The sequence below is a fragment of the Anser cygnoides genome, chromosome 3 (genome assembly GCF_040182565.1).
Source record: "Anser cygnoides isolate HZ-2024a breed goose chromosome 3, Taihu_goose_T2T_genome, whole genome shotgun sequence".
Lineage (NCBI taxonomy): Eukaryota > Metazoa > Chordata > Aves > Anseriformes > Anatidae > Anser > Anser cygnoides.
This window is the reverse complement of record NC_089875.1, coordinates 120,308,531-120,329,971: the sequence shown is the minus strand read 5'-3', so window position 1 is coordinate 120,329,971 and position 21,441 is coordinate 120,308,531. Positions and strand designations below refer to the sequence as shown.

The 21,441-nt window shown below is 43.1% G+C and overlaps 1 protein-coding gene across 7 annotated transcripts in view; it reads left to right on the top strand.

Annotated features, from left to right (window-relative positions):
* Positions 1-21,441, top strand: part of MSRA (methionine sulfoxide reductase A) — a 274,249-nt gene that overhangs the window by 193,728 nt on the left and 59,080 nt on the right. For 5 of the 7 annotated variants that reach the window (XM_066995098.1, XM_066995099.1, XM_048079327.2 and 2 more), the window contains one exon: positions 5,213-5,269. The exons of the other annotated variants lie outside the window; for them this stretch is intronic. In XM_066995098.1, the coding sequence (XP_066851199.1) occupies positions 5,213-5,269 (57 nt within the window). The remainder of the gene's footprint in view (positions 1-5,212; positions 5,270-21,441) is intronic. 7 annotated transcript variants of the gene reach the window in all.

Genomic DNA, 21,441 nt, shown 5'->3' with positions numbered 1-21,441 from the left:
TTCAAGGCTCGGTTTTTGCAAGTTTTGCCTGCAGAAAGCATCCCAGATTTTTTTTTTTTTAATAGAAAAAAAAACAGTATTTTCCCAAATTTTATTTCTCAGGAATGTCAGAACAGTTGTCCTAGAAAATCTGGGAAATTAATTGCCTCCAGCAAATAAAAATCAATGAAACAGGCAAAGTGCCGTGAAGCTGAAAACGTCAGAGGAAAAAATCTGAACAAGGAAGTGTTAGAAAATTATGGTGAGGGCTTGTGGCATCCCTCCTCCTTCTCCACACACAAAACGTGCACTTTTAATATCATCTCCCTCGTTTTGCTTTCTGTAATATTTTTTATTTTTATCTCAATCAGCTAATTATATCTCGGATGATTATTTTTTCATCCAACACTTCTTGCCGTTATGTGTACGTGGTTGCTATTTTATGTGCCAACAATCATCGGAAATAAATTTCCCCATTATCCCGTGACAGATTTATTAGAGGAAAAGCCTTCGGTGCGAGCTGGGGATTTAACGGGGCCGGAGGAAAACCCGATTTGTTTCATTGCCCTCTAGTGGCCCCGCAGCACGGCTGCAGCGGGATGAAACGAGGGGCTTGTTTGGCTCTTTGTGTGCAACACCAAACATCACGTTTCGTCTCACTCCGGTCTGCTGAAGTTATTTGTCCGCGTTCGTGTAAGCTGAATTATCCCGCTGCTGTTTGTAAGTGATGACAAGAAGGGATCGATTCTGTGCTTTTAATATTTCGCTGTGGAAGAGGAAGACGCACGTTGAACTGTATCGGTATTATTTATCAAGGGAATTTGGGAGGAGCGCTGATATATGTTGACCCACAGTTATATACAGTCTATACAGCCTACAAGAGTAGGCATCTTTTTTTAGGCATCTGCTGCCGGTGCGGCGTGTAGTCGTGAATTCATCACACAGCCCAGCTGAAGGAGGGCCTGGCAAACATTTCATCCCGTGTACTTGAGAATGACCCTTCATCTCCGAGTGGAAACCCTCCTCGGGACCCGCGGGGGCTGATCTTTGTGCCCGCGCGGGTTCACGAGCGTTCGTGGCTTTTGTGTCGTGAACTTCATGGGCGTCTTCAGCCGCACTGACAGCCGTGGAAATCGAGGGTGCTCAGCCCCGTCCTGAGCGAGCTCTTCACGGTTGTCACGCTCAGTGCTTGACACTGGGCAGAGACCGCAGAAATCAATGGGAGCTAATACTCATTTGGCAAATAGAAAAAAAAAAAAAAAAGGTGGCCTTTTTCTTCCCCCCCAACCCTTAATTTCATTGCCAGATAATGTTTGAACAAATATATTGGTACGGTGCATTAGGCATGGGGAATTAGATATTTACAAGACGCACCGAGGGCAGGAGGAAAGGGGAATAATGCTTGTGTTGGGAAAAGATTAATATATTAAGAATGACCTTTCGTGAATGTGGCGGGTTAACCGTGGCTGGCTGGAGGCAACGATGTTCATTTTGAACAGTAAGATCAGAGGAAATCAAGCGCTGCTCCAGAGTCTGTTAGTATTTTTTTACCTTGAGTTGAAATGCGACGTGCTTCTGAATTATGGCTTGTTAGCCTTAAAAAATGGAGTGACTTTTTGCCGTAAAATGCCCGTGCAGTATATATTGATTTTATACAGTGTCATATTTCTGCGCTGCCGTTGGAAGGAGAGAGGAAGCGAAAAAGCTTCGCAGGGCATTTTTGAAATGACAGCACAGTTCTGGCTCGGCTAGTTGCTTTAGGTCAGGCATTAATTTAGCATCGCGAGAAAATCACAGCTTTCATTAGAGAGCGGAGCACGGGCGACTCGAGCACCTGCGCGAAGGAGATGAAAGCACATTTCTTTGTACCGCCGTGCTTGCGGATGCGCCTTGAGAGAGCAAAAAATAAAAAAAAAAATAAAAAATTGCAGCTTTGCACTTCAAAAATGACTCACTCCCTCTGGTGGGAACATTTAATTCTGAGCGTGTGATGCTGCTGTCCCTCCTCCTCCTCCTCCTCTTGCATCCACCCCCCTCGCCACGTCGCATTCATCTTGCTTCGCGTGACATCTGCTCCGTGTGCTGCAGAGCAGCGCTCCGGTTTCTATGGTAGCTGCTGTAGCCAGAGGACCCGTGGACCGGGTGGGGAGAGGAGGAAGAAAAAGCCCCAAATGTCCGGGTTTGGGTGCCCGATGGCCATTTCCCCCGGTCAGCCACCTGGGGTGCGTTTGGAGGGGGTGCCCCAAGGGCAGGGGGCTCCCCTGGATGGCTGCTGCTGGGGTATCAGGGGCCAAGGGCATTTGCTTTCTCCTCCAGCGCCGTGGCTGAAGGACAATAGTCAAGTGGAGGGTGTGAAGAACGGCAGATTGCGGGTTTGGTTGAACTTCGCTCCCTGCTTCCTTTTGTCTTGCCGAGGTCTCCAATTTGGCAGCAAACGGTCCTCGGCTTCTGCCTTTCAGATGGTGAAAATGCAGATGCCAGACCTAAGATATTGTAATTAAGTGTCTATTTATAACATAGTTTGTCATTAGAATTACCATGTCATTTTATGAACAAGAGGGGATAATGCCAGTTCACAATCTACACCTGTAGCTCTTTTTTATTTTATTTATTTTATTTTATTTTATTTTATTTTATTTTATTTTATTTTATTTTATTTTATTTTATTTTATTTTATTTTATTTTATTTTATTTTATTTTATTTTATTTTATTTTATTTCATTTCATTTCATTTCATTTCATTTCATTTTATTTTATTTTATTTTATTTTATTTTATTTTATTTTATTTTATTTTATTTTATTTTCAGCACAGTTCTTCTTTGATTTGTTCTAGCTCTGAATTCATTAATAGGCCTGAATTAACATCCTGCTATATCGTCTGCAGCTTCTTCGCCCCTCTCTCCCCGCCAGGTATAAGCACCGGGGCCGTGGGCGGGCTCACTTCAGCTACAGTGAGTCGAATAAAGTAAACCCCACTCCTTCTTTTTTTAATTATTTGTGTAATGGAATCAGAATATGGGCTTTGTTCCTCAGACGGAAAACCCGTGCGGATTTTCAGTCGGGTTGCAGCATCATGGCTCACGTGCCACCACTTAACACAGGGCATCACTGCTCTTAAACCTCCAAAGTTTGGGATCAGCGTTACTGTGTTACAAAAGATTATGAAGATATATTTATCTTTCACAAAGATCCCTTTGCTTGGATCCATTGCAAAGATATATTTATTTTAGAACAGTTCGTGCATAGGAGACTAAGCCTGCACGAGCCGGGATTGTCTAGTCAAATTAACATGAACTTGGAAAACGTGAGAGGAAAGGTTGTCAGAGATTAATATCACTCCTGGTTCCCGTATCTGGCATAATAAAGGGCATCCATCAAGCTCCAGTGCGGTGTGTGAGCTGGGCTCCCAGCGTGGGCTGGGGTTGGGCTTTGACATGCCTTCAGCGAGGCAGCCACCAGCTTGGTGGAGCGACGCTGGTGTTGGATGTACTTTAGAGAACTGTGAATAGTCTTTTTATAGCAGAGTACAAGTCCCTTTCATGTCCCTGCTTCTTTCATTCCTTTTCTTTGAAAAATCTTTTCTTATTTTTTTTTTCTTCCGTTTTCTTTAATGTTTGGAATTTCAGGAAGATAAGGGCAAGCGTTTTGTCTTGTGTGAACAACATTTTGCATCTTCAGGCACGCCTGCTGCACTTTATATGGCTGTATTATCCAGCTGGGTTGGTACCTTGCATCTTTTCCATTTCCTTGGTTATTCCCATTCAATCCTATATAATCTTTCCCTGAGTCTCTATCAGCGTGCCTAATCTCAGCTCCCCCTCAGTCTGTTTTAAGTAGCTGTCAATGGCACGATACGTTCCCTACAACTCAGTTGTTGCCTGTTGTGTGGGGGTCTAGGGTGCTGTTCTGAAATAAAATAACATATTTTATGGCCAAAAAAAAAAAAGGGAGATGGAAATTTGCATCAAAAGAAGAGGAAAACCTTTCGCCACGCTCCGTAGGATCTCTGGTTGTCTGCCCCATTTTAAAATGCTGCTTGGACACCTGACCCACCCGTACACTTCTGTTTCCATCTATTGTGAGTGGAGCCTCTTCCAGTGGAAATCCCATCCTAGTCTTCCATCTTTAAGGACATTTCAATTCTATTTATTATCAATTAGTCCTCGTCATAAACAACTTTTTTTTTTTTCTTCGTGTCTAAGAGCAGACATCAGTGGTAAGCTTCGTATCTTCTTGTCCTAACCAAGTGTGTGAAATCCCTTGAGTTGTCCAGAGGTCACATCGGGCAGCTAAATCCCACACTGGCCTTCTAAAGGCAGCTGTGGAAAAGAAGGTTGGATCTCTCTAGGAGGTGGTAGAGCTCATGTTCTCAACTTCCAGTTGCTATTTTGGCTACCACTTCAATATATATAGTTCTTACTATTGCTACTAAAAAAAAGGCATACTGAAAGGCTCTTTTTTATCAATGCTGCAGTCCTTGACAACTTGGCTGTAGGTGAAATGTAGTTAGATTTATATTTTTGTACATTTCTTTTGTACCAGTTTGTTGTTTTCTTGTCTCGGGATCGGTCAGTTTATGCCTTGTGTGTCTATGTATTGATCAATGTTTAAAGATAATATTGTAAATGGGATTAGCATGTAACAATGATATATTAATTGGTGTAATTCATCATTCTGCGGAAGCCTTCATTAATTTAATTTGTTTAATTAAAATAACCATTAAAATCCTGGTGCTGGATTTACTGGCACAAAACCACCGCTGGCTCCCTTTTTGTTAATGGGACGTAATATTACACAAGGTCTCAACAACTTCAACATTTTGCTAATTGAGTCAGCAGTTCAATTTGAAATTAGTGTTGCTGGGAAGGAAAAACAAATCAAATATAGAACCTAGTTAGCATTTAAAACTTAAAGCAGGGGGTTCCCTTATTTTCTTTTTACTGAATGTGAGCAGGAGGTCAGGTTGTTCTGTGAACATTAAAAAATGTCATCACCCGACCTGCTGTATGTATGACAATGCGTCATGTTTATTCTGACAGAAAGAAGCAAACAAAACCCAATGAAAAGGTAATGAGGTAGAGCACCGAGGGGCTGGGAAATGTTACCCTCCGAAGGCTCTGAAGTGTTTATTAATGCTGATGGTTCAATATGAAAATACAAACTGCAATAAAATGTCATTGTATTTTTTTTCCATTTCAACTTGTACTTTTGGAATTTGCCCACGATTGAAAGGACAAAAATGAAATAATTCCATATGCCAGCATAAAAGCGCTGAATACACTGATGCTGGTAAGTAGGTCTTATTTCCATTGTGGTTTTGAAACGCTGTGCACAAGGTGGAGAAAGTCTGGTTTTATCCCTTTGGTGCAGCTGCCTTTATTGTCAACACTATAGCACTAACCTTGCAGGCTTTGCTTCTGCGTGACTGCTCTGGTTTTGCTTTTTCCTGCAATCTTCCCTCTTCAGTCTGAGCTTGTTCTGCCTCAGAGTGAAACACCCAAAGCCTTTTTTCTGTACATAAATACAGCAAGTGCCTTTGCTTGGGGTCCTGAGCCTCCCTGAATGACCTCGGCCAGTTCGTAAAACTTGAACAAAAGTTCTGATGGCTTGGTAATCCTGTGGTGGATGCTGGTTATCTAAATTTGGTTATCTAAACCTAGCACCTGGTGCAGGATGAGATGCTTCAGGGTATCTGGGACTTTTGTATGGGGCTGCTAGATAAACCAAGGGACCTGCAGGAGTCCGACACCCTTCGAATCATCACCCGGAGAGCAAAAGAGAGTGTCTGTGTTAGGCAACTGAATCCGAGCTTTGGTTACTGGTAGACATCTCTCTTGTGGGTTTGTCCAGAACAGGACCACAGAGTGAGCTACAATTAACCTGTTTGCTTGGGCTCTTTTATTCTGTATTTCAGGTGCATGCCAACGCTGTGCTGGTAGTGACACGCTGACCATGGCCATGGCCCGGGTCCAAGCACTGCCCTATGACTGTGCACACTCTTCAGGTGTTAGCGTGGTCCTGGCACGCTTTCAGCCCTGCCCCACTCTGACTCTCCAAAGCAATGCCCATGACAGATCTGAAGGTGAAGGGCTGTTCTCAAGAGGCAGTTTCAGCGTGGCCAGAGCGTTGGGAGTAGGGGAGTCTGGTTGCTTGGATGTGAGCCCAGCTGCACTGCTTGGCCTGAGGACTGCATAATGAATAATGAATGATTCAGCACACTTTATTTTCCAGTATGAATGAAGCCATTCCACATCAAGAATTGCTTCTGTGAATGAGAAAGGCTTCTACTGTTGCCTTTGATCACAGTGAATTCAAGGAATACTCTTCTTTGTAGTCGTTTTAAATACTGCACTTAGGTGGATGCTGTTCTGCTTGTTGAGAAAACGGATGGAAATATTTAAAAAGAACCTGTGCCATAGCCTTCTCTGGTGATTGGAGATTTTCAGATGCTCCAGGCACTGAGAAGAACCTGGGAGCACTACTGGGTGACACTGAGAGGCACCAGGAGGGTGCAGGGTGGTGGGCCTGGGACTTACAGGCCATGCTATTTTCTATAACACTAATGCACAAAGCACTAGTTCAGACCCCTCTGCAGGATGCTGTATGACTCTGATTACTCATCTTTATGGCATATTAATTGGTACAGGTGTAGAAAAGTCTTACCGGGGTGATTGGGGAACATGGAAGTATTGTATGAGAGAAAGCTGAAAGAGCGTGATTTGTTATCTAGCAAACAAGCAGAGTCAAAAAAGATTTGTTTTTCTAGAAATAAATCTGTGGAGTAAATTTCAGGAGAGCAAGAAAGTTATTTAAGGTAAAGAACAATGTTAGCACAAATCCAAGTGGGTATAAATTGGCCATCTTTACATTTAGGCTGGAAATTAGATGTTTTCTAATCATTAGAGTAAGTGGGTACTGAAACAGCTGCCGAAACAGAATAGAGGAGTAAGAAATTCAAGTGTTTATGCAACAGTGCTTGCAAAGTTCATGAAAGGATGTATGTGAGTTTCCAATGGCAGGAAGCCGAACTTGGTAACACAGGAGGAGGTCTTTCAGACCTGTGGCCATGTAAGTGCAAAGTGCTACAATTTTATGAGCTAATGTAACCTCATTTTTTCCTTGTTTTGAAAGAGCTGGGACTGCATTAAGCCATTATTCTCCATCCCGTGCCTTGTCTTTATGAATTTATAGATTAATTGGGAGAACCATTACTTTGTTCATCAATATTCAATTTTCTGGACCCTATAGTACACTTGTTTTGTGTGTCCTACTATTTACAGCAGTTTGTGTAATGTTGCGAGCTGCAAAGCCTGGTGTAATGAAAAGACTTGATGTACAGCAAAAAATAAGCAAGTCCTATGGCCAGAGAGTACTCTCATGATGGCTGGAAAGCTAGGTTTCCCAGGATCGTGTGCTGACAGTCAGTCAAATTTCAAATGAGTGGTTGTCACACTCCTCATAAAATACTTAACATTGTCTAAAGTTACCCGTGCAAAACTCTTAGCCTGGGCGCCAAACTCCCATCATCTTAATGACAACCATACACAGAGAAAGCTTAACGTATCTCTTTCTAATCACAAGGTAAGATGGCTTTTGCTCTTTGCTAAACATAACTGACAAATCTATCACTGTTGCATATACATGCACATATAATTATTTCTTACATGTTTACCGTTCCCATGTGTCAGTTCATAAAAGTGGGTCTGATAAAAGATGAGGTAGAGACCCCTAAAGCTGAGAGGGACTTCTCATGCACGTAAGTTCATTTAGATCTTGGGTAATTGATATGTGAACTTGGCCAATAAAAAAGAAGTTAATGAGTGTGAAAATGCTCTTCCAAATTAAGCTTGCTCACATAAACCTAAAGTCCTGGCTTTAACGTTTAGGTGTTTTGGTTGTCAGGCAGAAGTGATGTTTTGTCCTGATGAGCCAACTTGTTCACCAGCACACAATACAGAATTTAGAATTTATTTGCACCAGTTGCTTTTACATTGAATAGAGATCTCACATAAGTAAAATACTGAAGTAGACCTGTTCACAGTTATTTAACGTGTGGAACAAAAAGGGCTGCATGCATGGAATCAACTGTGCAAGTACTCTGTGACTGGACATAATCGGTATTTTAGGTCTTTAGAACAGATCCTCATTGCCACTTTCAGGCCTCCTTTTGCTAGATCTCAACACTTGAAATAAGAACTAGATATTGCTGATCCATGGTGTTTTCTGCAGGACCAGAGGTTTCCTGTGAGTAACCATATTTAATTCAGATGATCAGTGTGTACAAAAACACTACTGAATACTGCAGAGTGTCGCTGATGTGGAGAATTGATTTGCAGTGTGGCTTGATTTTTTTAAAAACTGCTAGGTTAATTATTGCTTTGATTATGGAACTAGAATTGCCATCTGTCACAAGCACTGTGGGATGACCAAGCTTATTTTGGCTTAGTGTTTTCCTACATATAATGTTTATTATTCCCAAAATAATATAATGTGGGACAGATACTATCATCCTGGGGCAATTTGTCATGTGATGGCTTTACTCATATCATCATATTGTACTGTAATGCAATTACATTTCCATGTGACACTGTTAGGCTGTGAGCTACACGATATTGCATGGTACACAACTTAGAGTTGTGACACAGCTATGGAAAAGTGCATCTGACTGACATATCTCATCCGTTCGATTAGGGTCACGTCCACCTAACGAGTGTCTAGCGCTTAGCCAGTAGCTTTCCTGAAAGTCGAGAGCACTTGGGCAAATAAGATGTTACCTTCGGATTAGAGTATCTTCATTTTGTCAAGGATCCTTCTCAGATCTGTCACAAACTGCCCCCCTTCTCCCCTGCACTGGGAAGCTGTAGGATCAAGTCTTCTGGCGCTGACTGCTGTTGCTGTATTACAAGGAAAAAGGCATAAACACATCCAGTTTTGTTTGAAGCTCTGCAGATAAAAGTGAATATTTAACTATCACCTTGAACTCAAAATACTTCCAGGTGAGAAAACACAAATCTGTGGAAATACCACTAAATAAACAGGCAGATGTATTATCCCCTAGCTCAAGCTCCTTAGTGGAGCTTCAGCTCTGATTCTGGGAAAACACGCTGCTGTAACCAGCCTCATCGTGAGGGCTGCAGCTTGCAGGCAAAGTTTCAAGCTCTGTGCCATATAAAGTTGGGGAAAAACTCACATTCTGGGCCAAAGCTAGATTAAAGGATCATTTTACACACTGGCAAGTTAATATAGTGACACCACCAAAGCCTCTTGCAAGTATTTCCCCTGAAAAAACAGGTAGAGGAAAACTGTGGAATGTGTCACTTTTACCTATTAGTTGCTAAAAAGATACCTCCATGTCTTCACATGCTATTCCGCCCTGTCACTTACTCTCTGCTTCTTCAGGCTTTTCCTTGCATTCTTTGATCTAGGAACAATAAAGGATATTTGAACCCAAGATGTGTGCGAGGAATAAGTTCAGAATTAGTGGATTATTTCCAATGTTTCGTATTAAGCTAATCACCCAGAAAGGAGAGGGCCAGGGTGTTACCTCCTTTTTCACTTTATTGAAATGATTCTGATGGAAATTCGTATGACCATTTCTAATCACATGAAAAAGAAGAAAAGAAAAGAAGAAAAATTAATTGCCAGCAGCCTGGCTTTCATGATGAGCTGTACTGACAAAATGCAATGTCTGTCTATAGGCAGTGAATACAGTGCGTGTGATTTCAGACTCCAGGAGATGAGAATGTAAAATCTGTAGCAGATCTCTTGTCACCACCTCTCCTGGCCGACCAGAAAAAAACTCCCTTGCTTTTTTGTTTTTTTCCACAATTTTGCTGTGGAACCTGAGTTACTGAGTTTTTCAATTAAGTTCCCATCAAAGCCACAAACAGGGAAATCAATACAGTTCATCTAACATTTCTAAAGTTGCTCGAGTACTGCTTGAAAGGAACACGTTAGCAATGTTTTTCCCCGTCTTGTTTTGTTAATAATTTTTTTAAAAACTGATATTTTTAGTGTCTTACCTCCAAAGCACGAAACAAACTCAGAAGCTTGTTTTCCTCTCCTTCAGACACTGAACATGACTTCGTAGAAGCCTCTTGTTTATTACTGTGGGTGGGCGGTTTTGTGCCAGCCATATTGTCAGTACAATACCAGTAAAAATGAATTCTCCCTTGGGCAGCAGTGCTAGGACATGTCACACGTCCTCGAGCACGTGGCTCCGCTCTGAAGGACACCCTGCAGCCATGCCTGAGGCAGCGCTTGCAAGAGCCGGCGGAGGGCAGAGCTCTTTTTGAGGCTGAGCCTCAAAGGATGCGCCAGAGATGCTTGAGGAGATTGGTAATTTCGGAAGAGATGGCAGGATTGGGCCCCTGAAGCATTTCAGACGATTTTGCTGACAGTCTTTGCGAGTGGGTGCAAAAGCAGCGGCAAATTGTGAACCTAGCTGCCGTGTCAGCACCATTTTAATTAAATACATATTGCTTTAGTTAGCTCTATGGATAGCATCAGTGGTATTATTTCTTTAAATGAAGGGCTGGCATGAAAATGGAGTGCATTTAAGTGTAGAGAGCAAAGGACGGTATTAGAGCAGGAGAAAACATCTAAATGAAATGCAGAGAAAAGAATTGAGTCTCAGAGATATTACTGCTTATGGCAAACTTGGTTGAAGTGTGCATTCACCCATTATCTTAACTCCTCATGTGCACACAAATCGCATTCCCTGCTAATTCGGAGCTTGCATACTGTTAGCACAGTCACCGGGGTGTTTGGGCAGCATTATTAAAACAGCATTAGTATGCAGCAAGGTGCTCCTCGCCCTGCTAAATCACTTTGTAAAGTGGGCCTACAAGCTCTGCCTCTCTTTGTTATGACAGCATTACTCCTCGCGCTTCTGATGCAAGACTAATAAGACTTAAAAGTAGAGAGCTAAATTAGGTAGTCAGGAAATGAACGCAGGGTTAGAGACTGAACTGGGCTGATAGAGAAGAGCGGGCTGGTGGGAAAGGCAGGGGAAGAGTGAACACAGAGAGGGGGAGACCCAGGGGAGCAGGGCTGTGTGCACAGGACACGAGAGTCCTGAGCAGGAAGGGAATTGAAGCTTCTTCAGTACCATTAACATAATAATAATTTATGTATATATATGTATTTGCAAGACAAGATGATCCAGTGAAATGATGCATGTGAAAAGGGAGAGGGTGAGGAATAAGGAGGACAAAATACACAAAGGAATTAGAGAGAGAAATGGCTGGGAAATGAGAATATTCCTGTTCGAAGGAAAGAACATTCAAGTCATTTTTCTTTCCTAAAGACTTTTAGTTCAAGAATGCTTTTAACCAAACAGAACGCCGTATTCCTGGTCCTATATGGTATTTTTTAACACTTGCCAAATGGTGTCTGCTAGCTTGTAACAGATGTAAAAGATTATTTCCCAAATCTGCAAGAATTGTCACTTTACACTTGCAAAGTGAAGACGTCTTGACTGGAAATACAGGAAGAATGAATTATGCATGGAAAGTGCTTCATGCCTATTTTTAATGGTGCATAGGCATAGTCTGAAATTTTATTTGTTTCCTTGGCGTACGCTTCAGAGGAGTGTGAGTAAGGAAAGAATGAGAAGGTGAGCAAGGGAATCTGTTGGAAAACATGAGCCGAGATTTCCTGATTACAGAGATGCCAGTCCGGCCCTGCAGAGCAATGCTGCTCTGGGAGGATCTAAAATTAGTCTGTACAAAGCGTCAGTAACTTCATGGTACCTTTGTCGCCATCACTAATCAAATGGCATTGCAGCTTCAGGGCAGTGGCAGCATTAACAGTAGGCTCCCTAAATCCAGGCTGGTTATAAGGTTTATTTATTCATCAGCCCAGCAGAAGCAATCCTGACTGGAGCAGGATTCCCCTTGCAGCGTGGAAGAGGAACGCACGCTTCTTCCCATTGTTTTCAAAGTCACAATTTGGGACATCAGGTGAAAGAAGTTACAACCTCCCCACTGTGCTGGCTTGTCGCGGGTGATAGATGGCCTGCTCTCCCCGTCAAAGGTCTTGCACATCCATTGTTTACATCTGGTTGTAAAGGACAGGGAGACTGAACAGCTTGCACATCAGAAAGTTTGTGTTGGGGGGTAGATTAATGAGATGAAGGCATGCTTGCTACAGCCATTTGGATCCTTAGAGGAGTCTGAATGAAATATTTCCAAACGGAGGACGTGTTCAGGTGGTAGCTTGAGTACATCATAATGTGGATAAGCAGGAATGATAACAGAGGTAAAGTTGTAACTCATTTTTCATTCTAGATTGAATTTTGACTCCCTCAGTTAAGCAAAACAGATTTCTTTCCAACATCCGACGTGAGAAATGGGCCCACGTGAACCTAATGAGGTCCAACAAGTCCAAGTGCAAGGTGCTGCAGCTGGGTCAGGGCAATCCCAGACATGAGCACAGACTGGGAGAAGAACTCATAGAGGCCCCAAGGACAAGCAGAGGCTGGAGCCCCTCTGCTCTGGAGCCAGGCTGAGGGAGCTGGGGGTGTTGGGCCTGGGGAGGAGAAGGCTCCGGGGAGACCTCCCAGCGGCCTGCCCGGGCCTGAGGGGCTGCAGGAGGGCTGGGGAGGGACTCTGTGTCAGGGGTAGGGACAGGATGGGGGGGGGTGGCTTTAAACTCAGAGTGGGGAGCTTTAGATCAGACATTAGGAAGAAATCCTTCCGTCAGAGGCTGCCCTGAGGAGCTGTGGGTGCCCCATCCCTGGCAGTGCCCAAGGCCAGGCTGGATGGGGCTGGGGGCAGCCTGGGCTGGGGGCAGGGGTTGTGCCCTTGGCATGGGATTCAAACTCGATGATCTTTAAGTTCTCTGCCAGCCCAAACTGCCAAACTGTCCTGTGATCTCTAGTATACTTTGTAGACTACACAGGGTACGTTAGAAAGCAATTTTTTTTAGAAAACATCAAGGTAATCAAGCTTTATATACTTGCGTTTGTTTCATGTTAAATTAATAAAGAAAAAAGCTTTGATTTTTTTTTGAGTGTGAAAGAACAGAGATATCCTGTGAGAGGGAGGATGTGTGCATACTGCTCATTTTGTGATGGCTGTGAGATTGGTCCCCTGGGACGGGGTTGGTTTTACCGTGCTAATGATCCAGGTGAGGTGGGATCTCCTGCTGCATTACCCCAACACTGCGTTATCTTAGAGGTGATCCCTACCTTGAGAAGCTGTCATGGCAAACGGTGATTATTTCGGTTCTGACCTAATGAACGTGGACGCTGTAGTGGAGAGCTGTAGGAAAGAAGAAAGTTGTCTCAGGCAGTGTAAAGAGCAGGAAGCAAAGGAAATCCCTGGGGTAGGGATTTCTTCCCAGCATCTAGCGGTGAATGTGACCTAGGTGGGCGCAGTCTGTGTTTCTCTCAGCTGATTCTTCCCGTCTATGGTTTAAGAGGCTGCTAATTCTTCCCTTCTGTGGTTTAGGAGACCACAATGGCCTCTCAGTACGCTCTCATTTTCCTTTATCTATCTATCTTTTTTATTGGCTTGGCCATTGAGAAAATCCTGCTTGACAGTGATCTTTGTATGTGGTGGTGTTGTGTTGGTACTTTGCTGTTTAATAACTGATAACTTTATTACAACTGCATAATGGAGATGGTCATAGTTGAGAAAATTCGTAATAGAGTAGTTTAAGAGGTAAATAGGCCCTCAAGAATACAATCCCCATGCTCTGTGGGAATACAGCTACAGAGCCAGCAGTGCACACATGATGCATGTTTGTGTTCTACTTCTGTAAGAAACAAGTCATTACAGAGTAATGCTCCCTCCTGGCACTGCCTCTGCCTTTCAGAGGGGAAGGGAAATGTGCTCTGCCTCCAGTAGATTGGTTTGGCAGGTGCCTACTGCTGGCAGGACTTTGGCAGCTGTCAGACCCAGATGCCCAGCTCTGACTAATTTATCAGTGGCATCTGGGAGTCAGGTCTTATGTGACCTGGCTTTGCCAGCTTGCTTCTTGAAGAATGTGGTGTAAAGTTATGGTTAGTACGCTGCTTTCTGCTCTGTTGTTGTTTTTTTAACCTGATTTATTCATGGCAGTCTTGGAACTGTGGGTAGAGTATCCATCACTACAGTGGAAGAGTAACAGCAAAAACTCTACATCGTGAGCAACACCCAACTATACTGAATATATACATCAATCAATATGCAATGCCTCCAGCAAGTTTCCAGATGACTATACAATTTCTTTAAGAATTGTGTCTTATCATCTTTTGCTGCATATCACACTTGAGACTGTAAAATCACCAAAAGTTGTAAGGAAGTCACATTCCAGGCTGAAATTACATTAAAGTTTTGGCATGCTCAACAGTTTTTGAGTGAACAGTGAAATCAAGATTCCTTTAAAGGCTGGGAATGTGGTTCCTGACATGTGTGGTGATATCGTGACTTTGTGTCCCTTAATTCCAAAGGAAGCATTAATCCATTTGGGGGTTGTAGACTGGGGGACCTGGTTTTCATGTGCCTCTTGGCTTCTTGGGGAAAAACCTTTCATATATCATGGTACTGTAATGTTTGTTTTATGTGTTTTGTATTCTCACGCAGTTACATCTTGTGCACTACATGTGTAAATCACGGTGACCCCATGCGGACCGATCATTAGCTGGTAGAGATAATCACAGCTCTGGTGGTTTCCAAGCGTTCACTTTGTTTTCTGCTAGCTGAGAATATGACCCGCATCCTTTCAAACCTGCTGTGGTAACGAAGTCGGTGCCCAAGCCCGTTTTCAGCAAACCCAGGAGGTTTTTTGCAAATGGCTTAATGGTGCCTGAGGAGGCCCCAGATCTTATAGTTTTCTTTATGTGCTGCTTGCAGTTTTAGGGTTTGGGAATATGTTAACTTAGCTCTGATGAGAAGGGGGAATGGCTCCGCAGCGCTGCTCTTCATCTGTGGCAGTACATTTGTTGGGTAGGCTGTGTTCTTTTAATGCTTTCCTCAAATGCCATTTTGTAACAGTAAAATGCTCACTAAAAATACTAAAATATTTTTAGTTGTCGAGTACAAATCAGATTGAGCTGCACATTTCCCTCGTGAGTAAAAGTGATGAGTTTGTGTTCATTAACTCGGGGCCATCTGGTGCAGACATGCTGCAGTCTGTGAATCAAACATGCATCAAACTCCAGGGATCAGAACAACCGCCAGACCCAATGTTTGGGGGGCCTGGGGGTGGAGGGAGGAGGAAGAGGGCAGTCAACTATAGATTTTGCTCCTTTTAAAAATCATCTCTGCTCTACAACAGGTTTCAGGGTTTAATGTAACGGTATTGTAAAACTGCTCCAGGCTCATCAGTGACCATTCAAGTAGCCTTCAGGGTGCTCGCCTGCCGTTGAAGTAATTGTACCTGTTGTCCCTACTATTTTGTGTACAAAATGACTAACTAAATCGTACTGTGTTTCTCTGAGATTTTAAATAATGCATCTTGACAGTGCAGCTACACAGATGCATGAAAGAAATAAACCCAAACAGCCTTTCTCAGTTTTTCTGGGTTTACACTGATGCAAGTCAGTGGCGTTTTCACTTACATGGCATAACTGGATCAGATTTTGTTGCGTTTCACAGAAAACTTTCGAGAAAGGAGTTGTAATTAGAGGCCCTGATTCCATCTGAAATCCTCTCTGATTACCAGCCTGGCAGGCTTCATACGCTTCTCACCCAAATGTCTCCAGACTTTATTCCTACCTCTCTGTATATGTTTTTTCTAGGCTCTCTACCTTCAGCCCTTCCAGGCACACGTCTCTCATGGGTTGCAGAGGCAGCTGAGTGGTCCCACAGGGTGGGAAGAGCCAGTTTTAGGTCTGCACATGTTCTGAGGTGATCCAGAGTCACCAGGCTCCAACTGCGAACCTGTGTCGCCTTGTGAGTTCATCATCACACGACTCCTCCTCCTCCCATCTGCGTTGCATTGTTTTCATCATTTTTCACCTCTTAACCCTCGTGTAAGCTTGAGAATAACATAGAGTGGGGGCTGTGGGAAGCATGGCAACACCTGTTATTTTTCTGAAAATATACGTATGACTTGATTTCCCTTATTTGCCTTTTTACTGGGACCTGCAAAGAGTGAAGGGGTGAATTTCCCCCGTAGAAATGATGCATAAGGAGTCAGCACACACAAGGTAGGTTTGACCAGGCTGAACACAACCAGTGTATGAATGGCATTACGGCGGGAGGGTGACGACAGACCAGTGATCACACGTGGATGTTGCAACTACAGTCCATGGGAAGCAGAGCATATAAACCCAGCAAAGCTGGAACGTGAAACAGCAACAGAAGAGCTATTATTAAATATTTTTTGGTCCTGAGCCCAAGTGGCCACATGGATCATGTTCATGTAATTGCTCAAATGAAAACAAACCAGAGGGGCCATGGCCATATTATTTTCTGGGGTCAGTCCTTGGCCCTCTGTGTCCCTGGTACAGGCAGTGCTGGGACAGACACCGCGGGTGCCATGGGCCACCCAAATGCACCAGTACCTGAGACTGTCCTGATCCTGCTCACTTTACTCATGTAAACCTAACCTTTGGGACTTGAGGAGTATTCTGCACAGGCAAGATGGATGTGCATTTAAACATTGCTTTTTCTTTCCAGCCTCGATCCCTATAATAATATATTACGCTATTGTTATACAAGGTATCTTGTTTTGAATAGGCCATCTGTATCACTGTAAACATCTGCTTATTGCTAGCTTATATAAGTTTTCCTTTCCCTGACATCAGGAGGGGTAAAATTTCCAACAGGGAGCTGAAATTATTGCGAGCCTACAGGAAGAGCTATATATCTAGAAAACAGAGAGTGCTGTGGCTGCTGTCCATACCATCAGATTGTTCCACTGGTCTCCCATGGGGTTTTGCCCAGGAGAGCAAAAGGTACCCGAGTACCTCCTTAGTTGCTCGATGCCTGTGTTTGGACATCTGAATCAAACCCTTGCGGTCAGAGGCTCCAGAGCAATTCAGCTGACCAAAAGTGGATAGATGTTTACTTTAGGAGTTGATTTGCTCTCTGGGCTCCTCTGGGCTCAATTTAGTTGCCCACACATATATCTCTGGTGCTGTTAACGGTGATCTGGGATACCCGAGATGTTCACATAGAGTTGGCAGACGTGACTCAGTACCCACAGGAGATGCGAGGTGTGGGAATGGCAGCTGGACAAGATTTTCTGTGGCACCTCAAGTAACGCATAGGGATGTCTGTGTTTAGACAACCATGTTCCGCAGTAGATCTTTATTGTCTTCAAAGGGAGCATAAAAACCTACTTCTAAACGCTTAAGTCACAGTTTCAGGAGGAGAATCCCATTTTGTCTATTTCGTTAAATTTACCACGGTATAGGTTGTATTCTCAGAATCTATGGTGCTCTTTGGTGGTCCACTGGCTCGTAGTCTAAAAGCCCACACTTGCAGAAGACAGGGTACTGTGTCTCCTCACTGAAATGGGCACAGGCATCGGGGCTGGAGGCCTCTTTTTGTTGTGGGCCGTGTTAGTACTTGTGGGCCGCTACCTCTGTCTATGTATAAATGAGAAACAATGCAGCTGAAAAACAGGATGAAATCCATAGAGAGAAGATTCAGGTCCATAGTCTGTCATGGACTTAATAACCCCCACAAAACCCTATTATTAATATATGAAGGGAATGAGAGCAGGAGTAAGTAATCGCTTCTGAGCAAAGATCAAGTTTCCATGACGATATCCCTATCATCAGATAATCCATACAGCAGAAGCTTGTCTGTCCTGCTGGGATGTATTTTGGCATATTTGGAAAGAAAAGTTCTGAAACTCAAACAGAATGACACCTTTGAAAAAGTTGCTTTTGAAAGATTTCCACTCTTTTCATCGCTCTCTCACACGACGTGTTGTGTTAATGGGACCCAGTCAAAGGAGATAACAGTCCTGCACAGCCCCCTTGTTTCTTCTCTGTTCTCTTTGAGTCTTCTCATCAAAATGACCATCCCTGCTCTGTCTCTTAATTTCCTGCCTGGATTCAGTCACTCTGCTCTCCCATTAAGGGCAGTTTTGTGAATGACATCTTTGAAAGCTCATCATTGCTTTCTTTTGCCTGTGAGGGAAATGACTGCTTACTCACCCCCTTTGGGAAATCAAGTTTACCTTCCAAGGAAGTCTCTTTTTTTCAGTGCTTTGTACTGGAGTCTTTGCAAAATTCTCAGTAAGCTTGTTGGTTCTGCCTTTGTGGCACCTCTAGGAAGAGAAATGCATGTTCATGCTCATTTAGGCAAGAAAGCTGGTGACTTTCAGGCTCTAATAGCTCATTTTTTTCGAGTAACTTTTTCCATAGGACAAGGTGATTCTCTGTCATCCTCTATTAAAGGATGTTTCAAAGCTGCACCTATTTCTTTCTCTACAGGGCTGATTTCCCCCCTTCAGGCTCATGATGTTTCAGAGTTTTGAGTCTTTGGATTTTGGTTGCTAATAGAATTCGGGTTTCTGATTCTCTTTGTATTGCCTGCCCGTTACTTAAGCTCCTTTTTTACTCACTTCATGGCTTCTTTGCACAGCGAGTGCAGGAAGTTCACAGCAAGCCTTAGCTGAGATGAAAATGAGGTGCATAGTTTTAGTTCAAAGATTCATTACAGCGCTTGACTTTGCATTGCCTTGACGGGTCTAAAGCTTCCCCAGCCTTCAAAGTGGGTACCAGCACACGGAAACCTGACCCAGCACAGCTCCCAGTGTCCAAGCAGTGCCGTTCATTCACCAGAGCCAGCAGTTCTTGTGATTTGCTCTCCACGCTTGCCATTATTGCCATCTACAAGGCAGTTATTTGGAGTATCGCGGAAACTATGTGATTGGGTGCAATTCTAAGTCAGGTAGCAGCACCTCAGCAAAGCAATTTTCAGGTTTATTTTTTGTTAGGCTAACTGAGAGAGGGTCACTTGTGCTTTCTGAGGGAGACTTTATTAAGTATTAATCTCTAGGAACGGAGATCTCTGGGGGCTGTGGCGGATCAAACAAGGTTATTTTCATAGATCTGCACTTGTCTTTCCTCTGCTCCTATTTCCTTTCAGAAATTGCTTCTTGTGTGAGAGGATAAAAAGAAGGAATTTTATTCAGCACTAAAGTGTCCTTATTATTACTCTTATTCCGTCTTGTCCTTTTTTGTTTTCTGGGCTCTCTTGTTTAGCTATATGTGTACCTTTCAGAATAGGAGACAACATTTTCTAAAGCCCCTCGGTGATTTAATAGGCTCATTCCCAATGAAGTCAGCAAAGTTCAGGCTCCTCAGCCACTTCGGGGATTTCAAATATGCTGCTCTGAAAGCTATCAGGGGCAATGACTGTCACATACTATGCCAACGTGCTGCATCTAGAGCTATGCCAGCATACTGTGTCATGAAGCTATGGCACAATATTAACTGACAAGGAAGAGCCAGCTTGTCTCCTTTATAAATATGAGTGCAGTACAGCTGTGCACTCGCACTGGGGTATGTGGGAACAGTATTAATTTAAATGCTTTAAATCCATCTGGATCTTCTTGGCTCTGTTCAGCGATTCTAGAAGAGCTCTTTTTTGAGGCAGTGTATCTGAAGAATTCCATTTAATTCGGATAAATAATCCATTGCTATGTGTTGATCAGAAAAGAAGGGTGAAGAAGTCCTAATTAATCAGATCTCTTCCTAATTACCTATGGCAGAGATTTCCAAGTATGCCAAGTGCATAAAGTGGCCGAATGGCTGGTTTTGCCTAATTTTGAGAGACCTTTTCTGAAACTGTTGTATTGAATTTGTTTTGATTTGTGCTGAGGAGACGGCAGCAGCAAGTCAGGTAGATTAACCATGGCTTTTGTACATCCCACCTCGGAGTGTCATCCCTTTTCTTCCCATCCACTTGGATTGGGACTTTGACCACAGCATTTTTAGCCCTAAATTTCGAATAGTTCTGATGAAGCTTTTATGAAAAAAGTCCAGTTGTTGACTGTGTGTCATTAAAGAGAGAGGGATCTGTAATTTTAGCCATAAGGTTTCTTGGGTTTGGTTCATGCAGCCTTTTAAAAACAGCCTGTTCGGTGTGTATACGGAGTGAAGCTTTACAGCATTTCCAAGCATTTAAATGTGACGTTCACTCTTTTTATGGGCTCTTGGTACTTTTGGACCACCTCACTGGCCTAAATCTGCTCTCTTGGTGGGGAATAGTACAAACCAAACGTGCTAGGTGGGAGTCAGTTGTCAGCTGCATGTACGCTGGATGAAGAAATCTGCGTGCCGTAATGGTGTGTGATTTAGAAAAAGCTCCAACCCTTTGGCCTTCTGAGCTTGTGCAGGTCAGAAATCACCCCAGGAAGCACTGAGTTGTGCCCAGATGTCTCACAGGAGCACTTGCTATCCTGTTTGCTGGATATGAGCCACTGTTTAGCACGGCCACTAACCCATTTGTGTCAAACAGGTCCCAGGTAGATGTAGGAGAGGAGGACGGGGTCTGTTGGAGCCCAGCGGCGTGCCCAGCAGAGCCTGTAGCTTCCAGTGAGACATCGCTTTCCTCCCAGTATTAGGGCTGAAAGGTACAAGCTTTTCTTCCTCACAAGCAGCAGGAGAAAAGGCAAGATGGGTAAAGTAAAGAGAGGGAGATAGCACCGCTGTAAGAATGGCTGCAATCAGGTTACAATGAGATTGTATCAAATCTGCTGTAAAAGTTCTAATAATTAATTGTTTCTTAAACTGTGCAACCTATTTGTTTGATCTTTCTTCTGCATTTCTAAAGCAGTATATCATTTATTTTTCTTCACGCTTTTTTCCTTGTGAACCATATTTCTATACTTCATACTTGATTTAGTAACCATAGCAATGAAATAAATGCATTGTCTTCATTTACAATGGTGTCTAAATAGGTACTCATCTCTGTGTAAGTCCTTTAACAAGGGATAGTTCCCTACCACCATAATGAGAAGGCTATGGGCTATGTTACTGAAATAATTTTCACTTTGATTTTGTGACATCAAGCCCAAAAGCCTCTGAAAATGCATTTATGTCTCCTTTATTTCTCAAGAGTATACGTGGAAATATATAACCAGAACTTTCCAGGGGTAATTTTTCTGTAGAGAGAGAACATGCTTAGCACTATATTTTTCCAGACACAAAGAGATACATTAATACCTTTTATTTTCTTCCACTACCTTCACTTTATCAGTAACCCACAAGTTCCTATAGATTAACAAAAAAGCATACTGACTTGTTCCCTAAGAAGGAGTAAGAAAGACTACATAGTCTTGTCTGTTAAAAGACGTAAACTGTTTTCAGTTCCTGAGCTTAAAAACAGAAGCTGCAAAAAGAAGGAAGGAAGGAAGGAAGGAAGGAAGGAAGGAAGGGAGGGAGGGAGGGAGGGAGGGAGGGAGGAAGGAAGGAAGGAAGGAAGGAAGGAAGGAAGGAAGGAAGGAAGGAAGGAAGGAAGGAAGGAAGGAAGGAAGGAAGAAGAAAGAAAGAAAGAAAGAAAGAAAGA